This window comes from Pseudorasbora parva, chromosome 11 (assembly GCF_024679245.1).
Source record: "Pseudorasbora parva isolate DD20220531a chromosome 11, ASM2467924v1, whole genome shotgun sequence".
Lineage (NCBI taxonomy): Eukaryota > Metazoa > Chordata > Actinopteri > Cypriniformes > Gobionidae > Pseudorasbora > Pseudorasbora parva.
This window is the reverse complement of record NC_090182.1, coordinates 11,984,864-12,001,602: the sequence shown is the minus strand read 5'-3', so window position 1 is coordinate 12,001,602 and position 16,739 is coordinate 11,984,864. Positions and strand designations below refer to the sequence as shown.

Genomic DNA, 16,739 nt, shown 5'->3' with positions numbered 1-16,739 from the left:
TCATAAAACAATGTAATTAGTTGGAAACACTTCAATTAACCTCCCAGCATCTTAAAAATAAATAAATGTTTGCTTTTGTAACCGAATGTCTGATGATAATAAACATGCCCCGCCCCCACACAGAGGGCCATCGCATCATCAGTCCTCCATCTTTGTGCGGGGCAGCTCGCAGAGACTCAACTGAACTGCCGTCTGGAGCAACAAAACATTACAGGCTTGCGATCTTAAAACAAAGACCTGATCTTACGTCGCTGCTTTCTGTTCCGAGAGCTCGACAACATGTACTTTAAACGCGGTTGCGCCGTTATCACCTGCTGCGTCCTGGTCGCTTTGGTTCTGGGTATAGAAGATGGCCCAGATCGCCCGGTTATCGGAGCTCCGGGATCCCCGGTCCGTCTGTCAGAGTCAGACCCGGGGGTTATGAAAGCAGTGAAATTTGCCGAGGAACGATATAATATGGGCTCCAACGCGATGCATATACGCCGTGTTAGCAAAATCCTCTCGGCCAGCAAACAGGTAACTTAGAATTATAAATCAGCCGTTAAAATTTCTAATATATAACGTTACAATGTTATTAACAGATGCAAAACTATTATATAGAATTATGCATTCAATGTCATAGTAGACAGAATATAATTATTGTTTCTATTTATTATGACTATTATTTATTTCGCGATTCCGATACTGGACATTAAGTTTATTATAAGGAATTATTTTTACCGCATTCATGTGATTAGACGTAAACAAGCGCAGAGCGTGCGCAGAGGCCTCTCATACGTAACAGTGTTGAGCGGATTCAAGCAGCGCAACACAGCGCGCCTTTTGCGCAGCAGTTTATTACAGTAGGTAAAAGAAAAGCTGCGCACTGATGAACATTTACCAATGTTTTAGGACGGTATATTTAAAGGGCGTTTAAAGCCCACTGTTGTATAAACACCACAAATTCTTGCGGTTTGTGATATAATTGTTGTGTGTAACATACATGTATGCATTTAGTTACATTAATTATTATACATAAATCTTTATTGAAATATGTAACCTATGTATTCATTTTGGTAACGCTTAAATGCATTAGTTTACATGAACTAAGAATTAACAATGCTTCTGTATTTATTTATGCATTTACTACTACACTTTTTTTTAAATAAGTAAAAAAATTGCACATTGTTAGTTTATGAATTAACTAATGTTAACAAATGAGACCTTATTGTAAAGTGTTACCACGATTTCCTCATTGAAGTTTGGTATGACTGAGACATTGTTATTCCCTTATTCAAAAAGAGTGATGTGTGTCTTTAATTCCTGTTCTGTGTCTTCCACAGCTGGTGAAAGGTATTCGGTACAGTATTATGGTAGAGATTGGAAGCACTCAGTGTAAGAAATCCCAAGAGCTGAGCGCTGTGGGCACCTGCGACTTTTTCCCAGAGCCCCACAAACAGAAGGTGAGCAAACACTAATCCTTAATCCATATAAAACGTCACTGCTCCAGAGTCTGTAATGGAAAAACTCTTAAAAGTCAAAATGCAGTGCACTTTCTTGTTGTTGTTCATTATTCATGTGTGCAATATTGATTTCATGATGCACCAAATTTACAAGTACATTCAGTTGCTAAATCCAGTATGATAACCCCATACTTTTGTTCGTTTAAACACTAAAACAATTAGCAAAACAGCACCACTTTGGCAGAAGTTGAACTTGCCCATTTTAAATGTACTATGCACGTTCTCTCTCCTAAATCACACCCATTCTCTGTCTCCACAGACGGAGGTTTGTTTGTTTGAGGTTTGGGACATTCCGTGGGAAAGTAAATCCACCCTACTTAAACAGAAATGCGAGCCTGCGGGTCAGTAGCCTGGGACAGATGGCAGATCTGTCAGCCTCATGTAGTCCAAATTATCTTCATCACATTATATACTGCTGTGGTGTAAAACAGAGACATGCATACTACTCATCATTATGTTTTAAGACAGGATTAAGAGTGGTTTTTTATCATACATTCACTTTAAATTGTTTTCTACCCATCATGCATTTGTAGTTACCCTGATATTGTTTATGTGTTAAGTTTCCAAGGAGCTCAAAAAGGTTGCGTCTGTACCCCTAACCTATGGCAAACCCATGAAGGTAATGCAATGCACACTTAAAATATGTCATGAATTCAAATTAATTCAATATATGTGAGCTTTTCAGGATGCATTACTTTTTTCCACTGTTTTCAGGAAACTGTGGAGCTTTTGACCCAGTTTAAAAACTTTATGATCACATACAACCGAACATACAGCTCCCAAGAAGGTAAGAGAAATATATACAGCATCATTCAAAAGTCTGGGGTCTGTGGGATTTTTGTTTTGAAATTAATTAATTATTTTATTCAGCAAGGATGCATTAAATTGATCAAACGTGACATTAAAGACATTTATAATATAACAAAACATTCCTATTTCAAGTAAATGCTTTTTTTTAACTTTCCATTCATAAAAGAATCTGGAAAAACGTGTCATGGTTTCAACAAAAGTTTTTATCAGCATTGATAATAGCAATAATAAAAGTTTCTTGAGCATCAATTCAGCATATTCAAATGATTTCTGAAGGATCACGTGACACTGAAGACTGGAGTAATGATGCTGAAAATTCAGCTTCACCATCACAGGAATAAATTACATTTTAAAATAGAAAACAGTTATATTAATTTGTAATAATATTTCACAATATTAAGGTTTTTTCTGTATTTTGATCACATAAATGCAGTCTTGGTGAGACTAAAAGACTTCTTTCAAAAACATTAACAAATCTCACCGACCCCAAACCTTTGAACGGTTATGTACTTTAGATTTCAATTAATTTGTCACAGCTGTACTTATTTGCTCATAAATAATAACACAAGTAATAATAAACAAGTTATTAGTGTGCAGTTATATTATATTATTATAATATAATACCCATCACATGGATACCATTATGTAAACTGTTAACAAACAAGTTTTCTTTGCTAGTATGTCAGTTAATGGCTATTTGTAAAGCACATACACAATTAAAAGTCTTTCATTAACCACTGATCCACTAAACTCCACAGAGGCAGAGAAGCGTTTGCACATTTTCCAGGAGAATATGAAAACGGCACAAACACTGCAGTCCCTGGAACAGGGGTCCGCTGAGTACGGGGTCACCAAGTTCAGTGATCTCACAGGTATGTTTATTAATTTTTAGATGATCATTTATTGTTTAGGAAAATATGGTAAAAAAAAAGACAAAATCATAATTTGATAACACTATTTTAAGTTGACGTTGTTACATGTTACTACATTTACTTACTATAGTAATAACAGTAACTAACTCTAAACCTAACCCTAAGTCTATAGTAATAGTGAGTACAAGTTAAAGGGTACATAAAACATACAATGTTTATTCCAATCTCGTGTTGTTCTCGAGTACATACAGTGTAGTATTGCACCCCTCATATCTCCGAAGAGTCTTTACTTTTATCATATTTATAAAAGACAGATACGCTGTACTGATTCTTTGCAAAAAAAGCCGAACTTGTGCAGTGGGTGGAGCTAAAGAGTCACAAGCGTACACACACACACACACACACACACACACACGACTTTATTCAGCTTTGTCTTCTCTTCCGTGTTTGTTTTCAAACCTCACACAAAGATTCAAACGGTCGTGAATCAGCGTATTGATTAATGATTCGGATCGCCAAAGTCACGTGATTTCAGTAGTTTGACACGTGATGCGAATCACGAATCAATACGCTGAATCATGACCGTTTGAATCTTTGTGTGAGTTTTAAAAAAAAGCAGAATATTTTTTTCAAATATATTTTTTGTTGTTGTCTCAAAAAGTCTCTCTAATATGTACTAATCATATGGATGTGTGTAGAGGATGAATTCAGAATGATGTACCTGAACCCAATGCTGAGTCAGTGGATTTTGAAGAAGGAGATGAAACCAGCGACCCCGGCCAGCAAGGCTGCTCCTGACAGCTGGGACTGGAGGGACCACGGGGCAGTCAGCCCTGTGAAGAATCAGGTATGACAGCCACATTAGCTCACATCAAGCGTTTATAATGAATCAGTAGGTGTAATTGAATGAAATATTTCTTTATATAGCACTTTTAGATGCTACTGTACACTCAAAGTGCTATACAATGGGATAAGGGTGTCATTAAATCAAGATTAATATGACAAGTGAATCAAGTGAAAAATATGACTGCTTTGCATGTCTACAGAATTAAACAAATGAAGATTTATTAAAATGTTTATTATAATTGTTGCAGGGCATGTGTGGCTCTTGCTGGGCATTTTCTGTGACTGGAAACATCGAGGGACAATGGTATAAGAAAACTGGACAGCTGCTTTCCCTCTCTGAGCAGGGTAAATATAAACTACAATACCATTCAAAAAGGGGTCAGCAAGATTTTTGTTTTGAAATAAGTTTTTTTATTCAGCAAAGATGCATTCAATTGATCAAAAATGACAGAAAAAAGACAGTTCGATTTTTTAAAATTATCTTCAAAGAATCTTGGAATAAAATGTGTCATAGTTTCCACAAAAATATTAACCAGCATAACTGATTTCTGATGGAACGATAGCTAGTAGGATCATGTGACACTGAAGGCTGGAGTAATGCTGCTGAAAATTCAGCTTTGCATAACAGAAATAAAACTACATTTTAAATTATATTCTACGGAGCCCTGCACATGACATGCGAGAAAAAAAAAGGTAAATAGTGCGCACAATTTACTATTTCGTTCTCTCGATTTATAAATAGTGCGCACGATTTACTAATTCGTTCCCTTGATTTATAAATCATGCGCACGATTTAGCAAATAGAAGGAACTAATTATTTAAACGTGTGCACTATTTATAAATCGAGGGAAAGAAATAGTAAATTGTGCGCACTATTTAGCCTACTAGTTTTTTACTGCATGTCATGTGCGGGGCTGCGTAATATTCAAATACAACACAGGTGTTTTGAATTGCAATAATATTTCAGTTTGTTTTATAAATAAATGCAGCCTTGGTGAGCATAAAAGACAAAAAAAACGTACCTACCCAAACTTTTGAATGGTACTGCGGTACGTTCATATGTTATGTCCATTTGACAAATGCCTGAAGATGAACACCTTACTTTAGCAAACACCATACATAACATTATATAAAACAGGAATTATTGCTCTAAAGTGTTATTCTAAAGTGATTTTGCAAACTCACATGTTCTCTTTACATCACAGAATTAGTGGACTGTGATAGGCTGGACCAAGCATGTGGAGGTGGGCTGCCGTCTAACGCTTATGAAGCCATCGAGAAGCTCGGTAAGAAATAACAGAGCGGAGGTCATTCCCTTAGTGAATCTGTAAGAGACATTTCCTATAACTTTGCTTTTTTCTTTCATCCCTAAAGGAGGACTTGAGACAGAAACCGACTACAGCTACACAGGACAAAAGCAGAGCTGTAATTTTTCTACAGGGAAGGTGGCCGCCTACATTAACAACTCTGTTGAGCTGCCCAACGATGAAAACGGTGAGTGAAAGAAATGAAAATATGAGGGTAGAACTGGAGATGTATTAATAAACATCATTAAATTAAAAACATTAGAACAACACTGATGATGGAAATACCAGCACTAGAGGAAATTAAACCAGGAAATTAAAAATATCAAGTATATTTTATCAGAATATTTGAAAAGAAATATGACCTATAAGCTAATCTTAAATGCAAATATTCAGTACCATTGATAATTAAAGCACAGCCAGTTTTTTAAAGGGAAATACACTAGCTCAAAAATATGAGCATTTATTTTATAAATTACAGTAAAAACAGAAGCATTGCAAAATATTATTACAATTTAATATACCTTTTCAATTTGAATATATTTGAAAATATAATTTATTCAAAGCTGAATTTTCAGCATCATTACTTCAGTCTTCAGTGTCGCATGATCCTTCAGAAATCATTCTAATATGCTAATTTGATGCTCAAGAAAGATTTATCATTAAAGTTGACAACTTATGCTGTTTATTTGTGTGGAAACGTCTTTTTCAGGATTTTTTTTTATTAATAGAACGTTAAAAAGAGCAGCATTTTTAAAAAAATAAATCTAATAGTATTTTTCCCATAGTGAAAAAGAAATATACCATAACATATTTAAAAATGCATTTATTTTATGCTACAGATACAGTAGCATATTAATGTACTTAATATAAATACTCTGTATTTGTACTTTTGGTATCCTAAATTGATATACTTAAAATGTGCTAAATTGGAACAACTAATTTTGTACTTAATAAACTTTAATTATCTGGAAATAATGCTGAGGTCCAACTAAAGATATACTGCAGTATATTTGATTGTGCTAAAGTGGAACTAATGCAAGTATACTTTAGGTACACTTTGAATATCTTGCATTTAAAGAGTGATATTATGCAGAGATTATATTGTCCTTACTAATAGTGATATTAAAAACATTTAGGCTTAATATTAAGAAATGTGCACTGTGGAAAAAAAGAAGTACTCCAAAAAAAGTTAAATTGTATTATTTATACCTGTAAGTCTCATGCAATGTGTCAGTTAATATGTTAATGGTTTGTAGCATACTTTAATTTTAAATTAATTGTGGTATAGGTTTTTTTCACAAGGGTCCAGTCTGTCCTTTGCTATAAAATATCTTAATTCTTATCATGTCTTGTAGAGATTGCTGCTTGGCTGGCTGAGAATGGTCCAGTGTCTGCTGCCCTCAATGCTTTTGCCATGCAGGTAAAACAAATGCACCATGAAGCTGCTTCAATGGAAAATTATACTGTTAGCATGTATAAATGTATTATGAAATTATATTGCCAGATAATGTTCTGGGCAAAATGTTAAGTTTGTAGTACACTTCAGCATATTATATACTATACACAACTCTTAAGTATACAGTATGTAATATTGAGATATAATTTATAAGAAAAGTTTTTTTTTAAAGCATCCGTTTCTGATGCTAATGTAGACTCATGCATATACCTGTCATAAAATGATGCCCAATCGAAGTGAATAACACTGATTATCCTTTCATCACGGCACCTGTTAGTGGGATAGATGAGGCAGCAAGTGAACATTTTTTTCCTTAAAGTTGAAGCAGGGAAAATTGGCAAGCATTGGGATTTGAGTGAGTTTGAAAAAGGCTAAATTTTGATGGCTAGACGACTGGGTCAGAGCATCTCCAAAACTGCAGCTCTTGTGGGGTGTTCCCAGTATCCAGTATCTATCAAAAGTGGTCCAAGGAAGGAACAGTGGTGAACCGGCAACAGGGTCATGGGTGGCCATGACTCATTGATGCACGTTTGAAGCGAAGGCTGGCACATGTGGTCCAATCAAAGCCGTGGTCCAAGCTACTGTAGCTCAAATTGCTCAAAAAGTTAATTCTGGTTCTGATATAGAAAGGTGTCAGAATACACAGTGCATCACAGTTGGTTGCGAATGGGGCTGCATTGCCACAGACCAGTCAGGGTGCCCTGTATATACGGATTGGCTGATCATTCCGTCTCCTTTCCACCAATAAGCTGGTATGTGGTGGGCATTCAAAATGGCTGCCGTCACATCATCCAGGTGGATGCTGCACATTGGCAGTAGTTGAGGAGATCCCTCCCCCTTCCATATAAAGTGCTTTGAGTACCCAGAAAAGCACTATATAAATGTAACAAATTAAATTAAATTAGACCATGTACACCCTTTCATGGAAACGGTATTCCCTGGTGGCTGTGACCTCTTTCAGCAGGATAATGCACCCTGCCACAAAGCAAAAACAATTTGAGGAGCACAACCGCGAGTTTGAGTTGTTGACTTCGCCTCCAAATTCAATCTCAATCCAACCTGTGGGATGTGATGAGCAAACAAGTCCAATCATGGAGACCCCACCTCACAACTTACAGGACTTAAAGAATCTGCTGCTAACATCTTGGTGCCAGATACAACAACACACCTTCATGGGTCTAGTGGAGTCCATGCCTCGACGGGTCAGGGCTATACTGGGACCAACACAATATTACGATTCAATATTAGGGTCATAATGTTATGGCTGATCGGTGCATATGTCTGGTACTACAAAAAAAGGAAATGCTGTTTTACCTGGTTACTTGCTGAAGTTGACCCTTTTAAAAATGCTGTTGCTGTTGTCTTTAGTTCTACAGAAAGGGAGTGTCTCATCCCCTAAAAATCTTCTGCAACCCCTGGATGATTGATCATGCTGTGCTGCTTGTGGGATACGGACAACGTGAGTTATATTAATTTAAATGGTTTGTACTGATACAGATCTGAACTTCAGGCTTTAACGGCAAGACTTCACAAATGACCATTTCAAAATACCTTGCATAGACATTTACAGTAAAATCAGGCTGCAGAGTAGTGTAACGCTCAAAGTGATGCTGAGTACAGTGTTTCTGTTTCGTGTGCAGGTAATGGTGTTCCATTCTGGGCCATCAAGAACAGCTGGGGAGAGGACTATGGAGAGCAGGTATGAAAAACAAAATCACTTGAATGTGCAGCATCACGTGTGCAAATAAAATTATTACACGCCATGTATTAAGAAAATAGCAGAGATCACTATTATATGATACAATTAATAGTGCAATGCCCCTGTAGATTAAACATTACTGACTGATGTTTTAAAGTGCCCCTATTATGATTTTTCAGATATTACCATTTTATGTAGTGTGTAATATAGCTGTTTGTGAATATTAATGCTCTGCAAAGTTTCAAAGATTATCATCTCCAAAAGAAAAAAGCGATTCTGAACTGCCTGAAACGATTTGTCAGTGATTCCAGTCGCTCCTCCTGCTCGAACCTACGCAGGTTTGTAACAAATTTGTGTAAAACCAGCCTATGGTTTTCATTGGCACCCCACGAACAACTTCTACTTTGACCCGCCTTCAAACACTGTAGTTGTAGCTGAGGCCTGGGAGATATTATTATACACTTCCATGCACTTCCAAAGGATGAGGATTCGCGCTGGAACTGATGCCTGACGCCATTGTTACCGTTCGTATCACTGTGTATCAAGTGCTGAGGCAGATCCGCAGCTTAAATTCAGATATGGTAGTGGACATTTCCTTTCCAACAACACATATCATATCACAATAGACTGGACAATCTGACCAATCAGAGCAGACTTTCAGCAAGGAGAGGTTTCCTTTATATAAAGCACTGTGAGATGATGTTGCAATGTATATTATGGGCAAATTAAGTAGGAGACTCCCCCCAAAAAATATAGGAACCTTTAAAATAGCATGATATGGCACTTGTTTACTAAATTTGACTGTTAGAAAATAATTAATGGAAAAAGATATAAAATAAAATTGTGTTATTTGCAATTAAAGTATAAAAATATATATACACATGTAGATTTTCTGCCAAAATCATCACAATTCTTAAAAACATTTAGTCCAGCTCATAACTTATAAGTATGTCTGTAGACTATGTAATGTCTTATCACAGAAATGTGAAGTATTTCCTATCCTTTCCTTTTTATAGGGTTACTATTACCTGTACAGAGGATCCAGACTGTGTGGAATCAACAAGATGTGCTCATCTGGAATTGTGAATTAGACGCATGCACGCACGCGCGCACACACACACACACACACACACACACACACACACACACACACACACACACACACACACACACACACACACACACACACACACACACACACACACACACACACACACACACACACACACACACACACACAAAAAGAGCATGGATACAAAAGCATTTAAAAACAGCTCAGTCATGAAAATGTGATGATTCTGTACAAAGGTTTGTCATCATGTGACCTGTGAACACAATAGTGCAAAACACATTCTGAACATATTTCATCTATATAAGCACATAATTCTCAGTAGCTCAAATATGTGAAGTATTTCTCTTGAGGTCATGTACTTTAGTTATCAGTCCTTTCGCTGTTCCATACATGCTAGACATGCGTTCAATTCAGAATAGCTGCACTGAACATACATTACCTCAGATCCTCTTGTGCAGTGATGTAACGGAAACAGCAAATAACCAAATAGCAACAGACAAGATAACCGCACACTGTTTACCATGTTACTGATACAAACATTACATGTGTTGTGATTTTAGAAAGGTAATTTAGTTTAATATTTTGTGCTTTGGGTATTCTGTATTTAATTCTATAACTTTTAATTTAATTCCAAAACACTGAATTGAGCTTGTTCACTTTTAACCCTGCTGAATAGATTAGCTATTAACAATGTTCAACAGTGGATTTTAGATTTCTGAGTGCATTTTGCAGAATCTTTTAAGCTACTAGTCTTGGAAACTAGTTTTTGCACACTATGAATTTCCACAGTATATTGTGATGATCATTCCGTTAATGTAAGCGTGGCTCTTTTCCTCATTTTTGAGCATATTTGGATGCATTGCTGATGCTTCTTCCAAATGCACAATGGAAGATTTTTTTGAGGATTGTTTTGTGGTAGAAAATATGATTTTCTTATTTGCTGCTCTCTATTCAAACCAGCTGTATCTCTAATGCATTATCAAACCTGTACTGATGAATAAACTCTCAAATGTGTCCATTGTGCTTTATGCTGTCATAACTGCCATGTTTATGCAAGTTCAATAATCGAGCAAAATACATTTAGAAAAGCTTTAAAAGGTCTTAGGGCTGGACAATATGGCCAAAAATTATATCACGATATATTTCTTAATTTTGGTCGATACGATATAATTTCGATATCGATATGAACTATATAAAAGCTTTAGAAAAACTACCAAGAACTGCCAAAAGGGATTTCTGTACCCACAAACTTCTGAAAAATTAATTTGCCAAGTCTATGAAACCTCCTCCTATAAAACTATATAATATTTTAGAAATAAAAACGGTACAAATAAATTAATGTTTACCTTTTATTTGTATTTAGCCTTTATACGAACAAGAAATGTGAAATCACCGTCAAATAAACATAAGACTGTCACTTCGCAGACGCAGTTTATTGAGCATTTTATGCAATGTATTTTCGATGCTTCAAGAGATTCTAATTAACCAACTGATGTCACATATGGACTACTTTGACTATGTTTTTATTCCTTTCTGGACATGGACAGTAAAGTGGGCATTGACTGCATATGCTCTGGGACTAAAATATAAAATATCTTAAACTGTGTGATGATGAACAGAGGTCTTACGGGTGTGGAACGACATCGGGGTCCATGAAGATGGAGTCATTAATGACATCAATTTCATTTTTGGGTGAACTAACCCTTTAATTTAGAAAAGCTTTTCACTTACTGCCTAATATATCCCACCCACTAACAGGTGCCGTAATGGTGATGCCGTGTTATTCACTTCGATCAGGTATGACATTACAACAGATATAAGCTTGAGTCTACATTAGCACCAGAAATGGGTACTTTTTAAAAAATAAAACAAAACGTATCTTATAAATTATATCTTTCATTATTACATGATGTATACTCAATAGTTGTATATTATGCTGTAGTGTAGGCTACTACAAACTTAAGCTAAAAAGCTTTTAGTCACAATTTTTAGCCATTTTAAACACACAACACCCAAGATGAAAGCAATCGCAACAGGAAATAAAGCAAGAGAACTATGGTTAACCTCAGAGGTTTCTGATTTGTTTTGACACTCTGGGCTTGTGTTTCTTGCATAATATTAAAAATACCAGACTTGAATTGTTGTATGTTTGAGTCTTATATGATTACAATTATCATAAAACCAGGAACTAAGCAAAAAATAAAAATAAAAACTTCATGGTGTGCCACAAATATCAGTCAGACATCCTAATTTATACCCTGAACATTGCAGGAATGATTTTTTTTTTTAATCACGTGTTAGTTGGAATAAGTCTTTACAGATTTTGTTGAGCGCTCTCTAGTGGTTATGTAGGGTAGTGTACCTCAATGTGAGCATTATTCTTCAAACGTAGCAATTTAAAATGACACTAAAACCGAACATGGCATTGACCTCAACAGAGATTACACAGTTATAAACATGTCATGTTATTTTATTGTCTTAAAAAGTTACACAATCCCCAAGGGAGGGATTTAGTACACTAAAACATTTAACAGCACAACTACACAAACGGGATTTTTTTTTTAAATAGAGACTTTACCAAAAAAAAAATCCCCCTTGTAGGGTTTTATACTTAGCTTGACAGATAGCCATCTCTTACAGAATGACATAATGTCACAATAAGGAACAATGTTATTGAGAACCATAAGAAATCCATCATGTTTAGGGAAGACATTTCATGGACTATCAGTATTTCGTATGAAATATGTTCATTATAAACAGAACATCCATTCGGATGATTTTTTTCCTTTTTCTTTTTACAGTCACCAGAGAACAGGCATTAGTGCAAAAATGGTATAACAAGGTAGTCCTGGCTGCAGTTTATCCATTTATTCGAGAGCGTGATATTTTACAGTCCTCTAGAACTCATGAGGGGACTCGTATGCCAATGAAATATGACAGATGTTCACTAAAAGGAGCAGTGAACATCATTTCACAAAAGAAAAAAAAACATTCTTTCAGACTTATTTTAATAACTTATTTAAAAACTTAGAAAATCACTGATTCTTGAATACTGGGACAAAACAGGCACAAAACATAAAACGTTTATGCATCAAAGTATTATTTTGTATGAACTTGCACAAAAGGCATTTACTTTGGCTTGGTTGCTGTTTTATAAATCCATTATATATAACTAATTTCCAGGTCAGTAATGTCAGATACAAAATCTGTACGGTCATGCCACATGATTTTCTATATTTGTCAATATTTATGATACATGTCTGACATGAATATTTATAAATATTGACAAACTTTAAGAATGAAGAAAATATGACACCATCATAACCATATTTTGTTGACAAAACAGCCACACAAGTTTTAATTGCAGTAGCCACTTTATTTTTTTCTGGTTTTGCTGTTGTAGGTTGCTAACATGATTCTATATAGGAGATTATCTAAAACTATCCCATACAATTTTATTACAATCTGTAAAATGGAGTTGGCAAATTATGGTCAAGGAAGAAGAATAATTTTCTACATTATTTTATATATAATAAAAACTAATACTGTGTAATATAATTACAATTCAGTGTCACATTATCCTTCAGAACTCTAATGTGCTGATTTGGTGCTCAAGAAACATTTCATAAAAGGTACACTAGGCAACTTTTGTTGTTTAGAGGCATCTATTCTCATCTAAGCAAAGCTTCAGCAATTATCGCAAAATGAAAATTTGATTCCTAGCAGACCCTCCTCTGTTCGGCGGTGATTCTCCAGAGATTGGAGATTTAGCTGCTCAACCTTTTTCCTTCACATATTGGTGCAGGTCTGACATCACTTTGTTGGCCAAAAAGCAGAAGCAAGTTAGCATTTTAGCATGTCCATTCCATAGTCAATGGGTTTTTTGAATGGGGTTTTGGTTAATGGGTCTGTGGTGAACAAAAGCTCAAGACAATCACATTTTATTCTACGGCGTAAAAAAACATCACTTCTTTTAAATCTGTTACGAGTCTTAAAGGAGGCTGTTAACAAGTGGCTAAATGCGACTACATAGGCTGTCGGGGAGATTAAACATTATCACGTCGAAAAGGTAAACAGTCTGCTTTTATAGCCTCATTATGCTCATAATTGTGCTCTTATAAACAATTCTAACTCAAATTTTCTTCGGAAATGTTTTTAGATAAAAACTGAGAGAGTTGTCGGAAGCTCAGTGAAGGTGACGTTGAAGTGGAGCGACTGTGGTGTTGTTCATTTATAGGCTATCTTTTGCTTTTTACTTCTGATGACTGCATTTAGGCTTCAAAATTAATAAAAGGGGAAAATTCCTATTGGGGTTTTCTCAAGGGAACTAGTGTGATGCTAACTGCCGGTTGGCCTACAGTGACCTGCACCACTCTATTATGACAACTAACCTCTGACCCTTCACACGCGTCAAAGTGGCCAGAGCAAGTGACAAATGTACTGTGCACAATTTCACATAAAAACCGTCCTGACAGGTCTAAAATATAAACACTCATAATAGACTTTACCATAGTGAATCCGGGTACAAAAAGAATCATATTGATGATGTATTAAGTAAGGGATAATCCATGGCTAGCTGTGCATTAAACTATTTTAATGCACGATGTGAAGGCAAAGTCAGGTGGTTGCCACTGCAAAGTGCATTTAAATCTTTAATGCACGGCTAGCTGTGGATTATCCTGCTTATACCATGGCAATTTGCTGGCATTAACAATTTAAAGCTGTTATTGATGCTTGCAGCACAATATTTGATTGGCAGAGTAAAGCTGATAATTATTTTTGTCAGTTATGACTTCAGTTATGTAAGATTAAATGTATTTGAATTAATGAATTATAACATTTATTTGAATTAATTATCGAGAGAGAGAGAGAGAGAGAGAGAGAGAGAGAGAGAGAGAGAGAGAGAGAGAGAGAGTTGAAATACTTCAAAATAGCGAAATAGTAACCCCCTCGTTGCTGAGAAATATAAAGTAGCAATTGAGTACACTGTAGACCTGTAAAAGCTGACAAAACAAAAAAAAAATATTTTAAATAACATTTTTTTTAAAATAAGAAATGTAAAGTTTATAAGCCGAACTTGTAGATTTAATTGCTCTTAACTTGAAATATTTGAGTAAGCTAATTATCATGTAATCTCAACATTATATAACATTTAATTTTAGCATTTAGCACCCTTTCGAGTGTCCCGGGAAAGTGACAGAAAATAGACATTTCCCAGCCCAGTTTCAGTTCATTTTAAGTTTGTCTACATTAAAAGAAACAAGTTCATAGAACTCAAAACAATTAAATTCAGATTACTCAAAATGTGTCAGTTTTGTGAACTCTGGTTCACAAAGTTCTAAATACTCATACAAGTTCATTTGATTGCTCTACTCAAACAAATTAATTTTAGGGTTGTAGGATTAGGGTTTACAGTGGAAGCAGGGTGTATATGCGCGCACGCTTAAAAAAAAACAACAACAGCGCCTTAATATAGAAAAGTGATTAAACTGTCTTGGATCTACCTGTCCATTAAAATAGAGTATTCAGACTGACCATGGTACAACTTTTTGTTAATTTTGAACAACAACAACAAAAAGTCACACAGTGTACCTTTAATATCGTGAAAAAAGTTGTGCTGCTTAATCGAAATGTTATGTAATATTACAAATGTCTGTTGTCACTTTTGATCAATTTAATCCTCCAAAGGTTTTTCCAAAACTATTCACCAGATAACATTTACATGTTTGGTCCCACATCTCAAGAATCAGTGAAATATTTTTCTAATGCTTACCATGAATGTGTGTCCTAAAAAATAAATCATAATTATAATAATAATAGCAGTAACAAATCATAACAAATAATTTAACATGGCTGGACATATCAGAGATATGAAGTTCTAAATTATCCACTCTATATGGGTCCTATATGATTCCAAACTCTACACAAGTCTCCTCTCTGTTACAATGAGATTCGGCTCTATTAGTATGAGAACAGTAGGTTACTAACGCTTTATGATCGAGATGTGATTGAAAAGCACTAGCAGTACATTCACATTTTGCAAGCTGATAGTGGTTTGTCTAATACAGCGGACCTAAGGTGGGGGGTGGACGTCACTCTTGTCTCCCTCTACGACTGTACAAATAGTGGAGGTAGCAATGTGTGTATTCTGGGTCGTCTAGTAGTTGAGCACCTGGTTAAAAAGAGAAAAGAATTGATTCCAACTTTTTTTTCCTTTTTTTTTAAGAATAACGGTCCATTCATTGAGAAAGCACCAGTAATATTTTAAATTGGTATTTTTTTTTATAAACAAATAATGCCTTGATGGTGGTATGTTTTGTTAAGTTTCAATAAACTACAAACATTCCAGAAAAATCCCAGGACAGTGGACGATACACAAGGATGCAGTAAAACGATTCCAGTGGAAACAGATTAGCTTTTTCAGCTTTCCAAGGAGATTATTGTGGCCTTCAAAGTTACAGCCAGCAAATATGAGACAGTAAGTCAGTAGAGTTCAGAGGGACCTGAGCGTACAGAATGAAACACTAGACACAGCGATGAATGTATAGGCAGAGGCAACGCAGCCAAGTTTGGATCAGAAGACAGTTAAGACCCGTAAGCTATAAAGGACACCTACAAATGAGTTTGATCAAGGATTTTATCCCAAACATGATCGCAGATCAGCGTAAATGTAGTCCTAATGAACTGACGTGTTTGTCTGCAGCAGTACTTGTTACAAATATCAAAAAAAGTAAAAGATACCTCCAGTGAATCATGATGAACTGCGTTTTCTAAAACGTGTCTCTATTTGAAATTACAGCTGGAACAGGCGTCACACATGCTCAGAAGGTCCTGCCTGTCAGAATGTAACAGTCCTGGTGAAGTTCGGTTCAACAGTCCCCATCACTACACGCTGGTGATGGAGGCCTGTTTCTCCGTGCGGCTGGCGGCCGGCTCACGGATGGTACGGAAGCTGGGGGGCTGGTAGGGCGGCGGGGGTCTTTTGGTGCCAATGTGTCCTGGACTCAAAGCCATATTCTGACGCCTGCTATTTTCCACATTACTCGAGGTGTTCGAAGCAAGGCTTTCCCGCGTGCTGAAGCAGTATAGAAGGACAGAAAGGGAAACAGAATGCAAGTGTTATGAAGAAAGCAGAAATGGAAAATTGATTAGTAACACACTGAGAAAGGAACACA

General features: G+C 35.9%; 2 protein-coding genes across 4 annotated transcripts in view; one reads left to right on the top strand and one right to left on the bottom strand.

Annotated features, from left to right (window-relative positions):
• Nucleotides 1–132: 132 nt before the first annotated feature.
• On the top strand, nt 133–10,578 carry ctsf (cathepsin F). The gene is made up of 14 exons (XM_067457097.1): nt 133–516; nt 1,323–1,442; nt 1,762–1,843; nt 2,063–2,121; nt 2,217–2,289; nt 3,071–3,184; nt 3,883–4,031; nt 4,279–4,375; nt 5,236–5,316; nt 5,405–5,524; nt 6,693–6,757; nt 8,162–8,252; nt 8,434–8,492; nt 9,509–10,578. The coding sequence occupies exons 1-14, from the start codon at nt 280–282 to the stop codon at nt 9,581–9,583; spliced, it is 1,422 nt and encodes a 473-aa protein (XP_067313198.1). The 5' UTR covers nt 133–279; the 3' UTR covers nt 9,584–10,578.
• Nucleotides 10,579–12,017: 1,439 nt separating this feature from the next.
• The window catches only part of stox2b (storkhead box 2b), a 107,231-nt gene continuing 102,509 nt past the window's right edge, over nt 12,018–16,739 (bottom strand). For all 3 annotated transcript variants that reach the window (XM_067457078.1, XM_067457079.1, XM_067457080.1), the window contains exon 4: nt 12,018–16,639. In XM_067457078.1, the coding sequence (XP_067313179.1) occupies nt 16,450–16,639 (190 nt within the window). In that variant the 3' untranslated portion in view covers nt 12,018–16,449. The remainder of the gene's footprint in view (nt 16,640–16,739) is intronic.

What these genes read in the sequence shown, in the direction of transcription:
- ctsf (XM_067457097.1), top strand. Translation starts at nt 280, where the DNA reads ATGTACTTTAAACGCGGTTGCGCCGTTATCACCTGCTGCGTCCTGGTC. An exon ending in GCTTTCCCTCTCTGAGCAGG is followed by an intron (nt 4,376 to 5,235) that starts GTAAATATAAAC and finishes TTTACATCACAG; the next exon opens with AATTAGTGGACTGTGATAGG. An exon ending in TCAATGCTTTTGCCATGCAG is followed by an intron (nt 6,758 to 8,161) that starts GTAAAACAAATG and finishes TGTTGTCTTTAG; the next exon opens with TTCTACAGAAAGGGAGTGTC.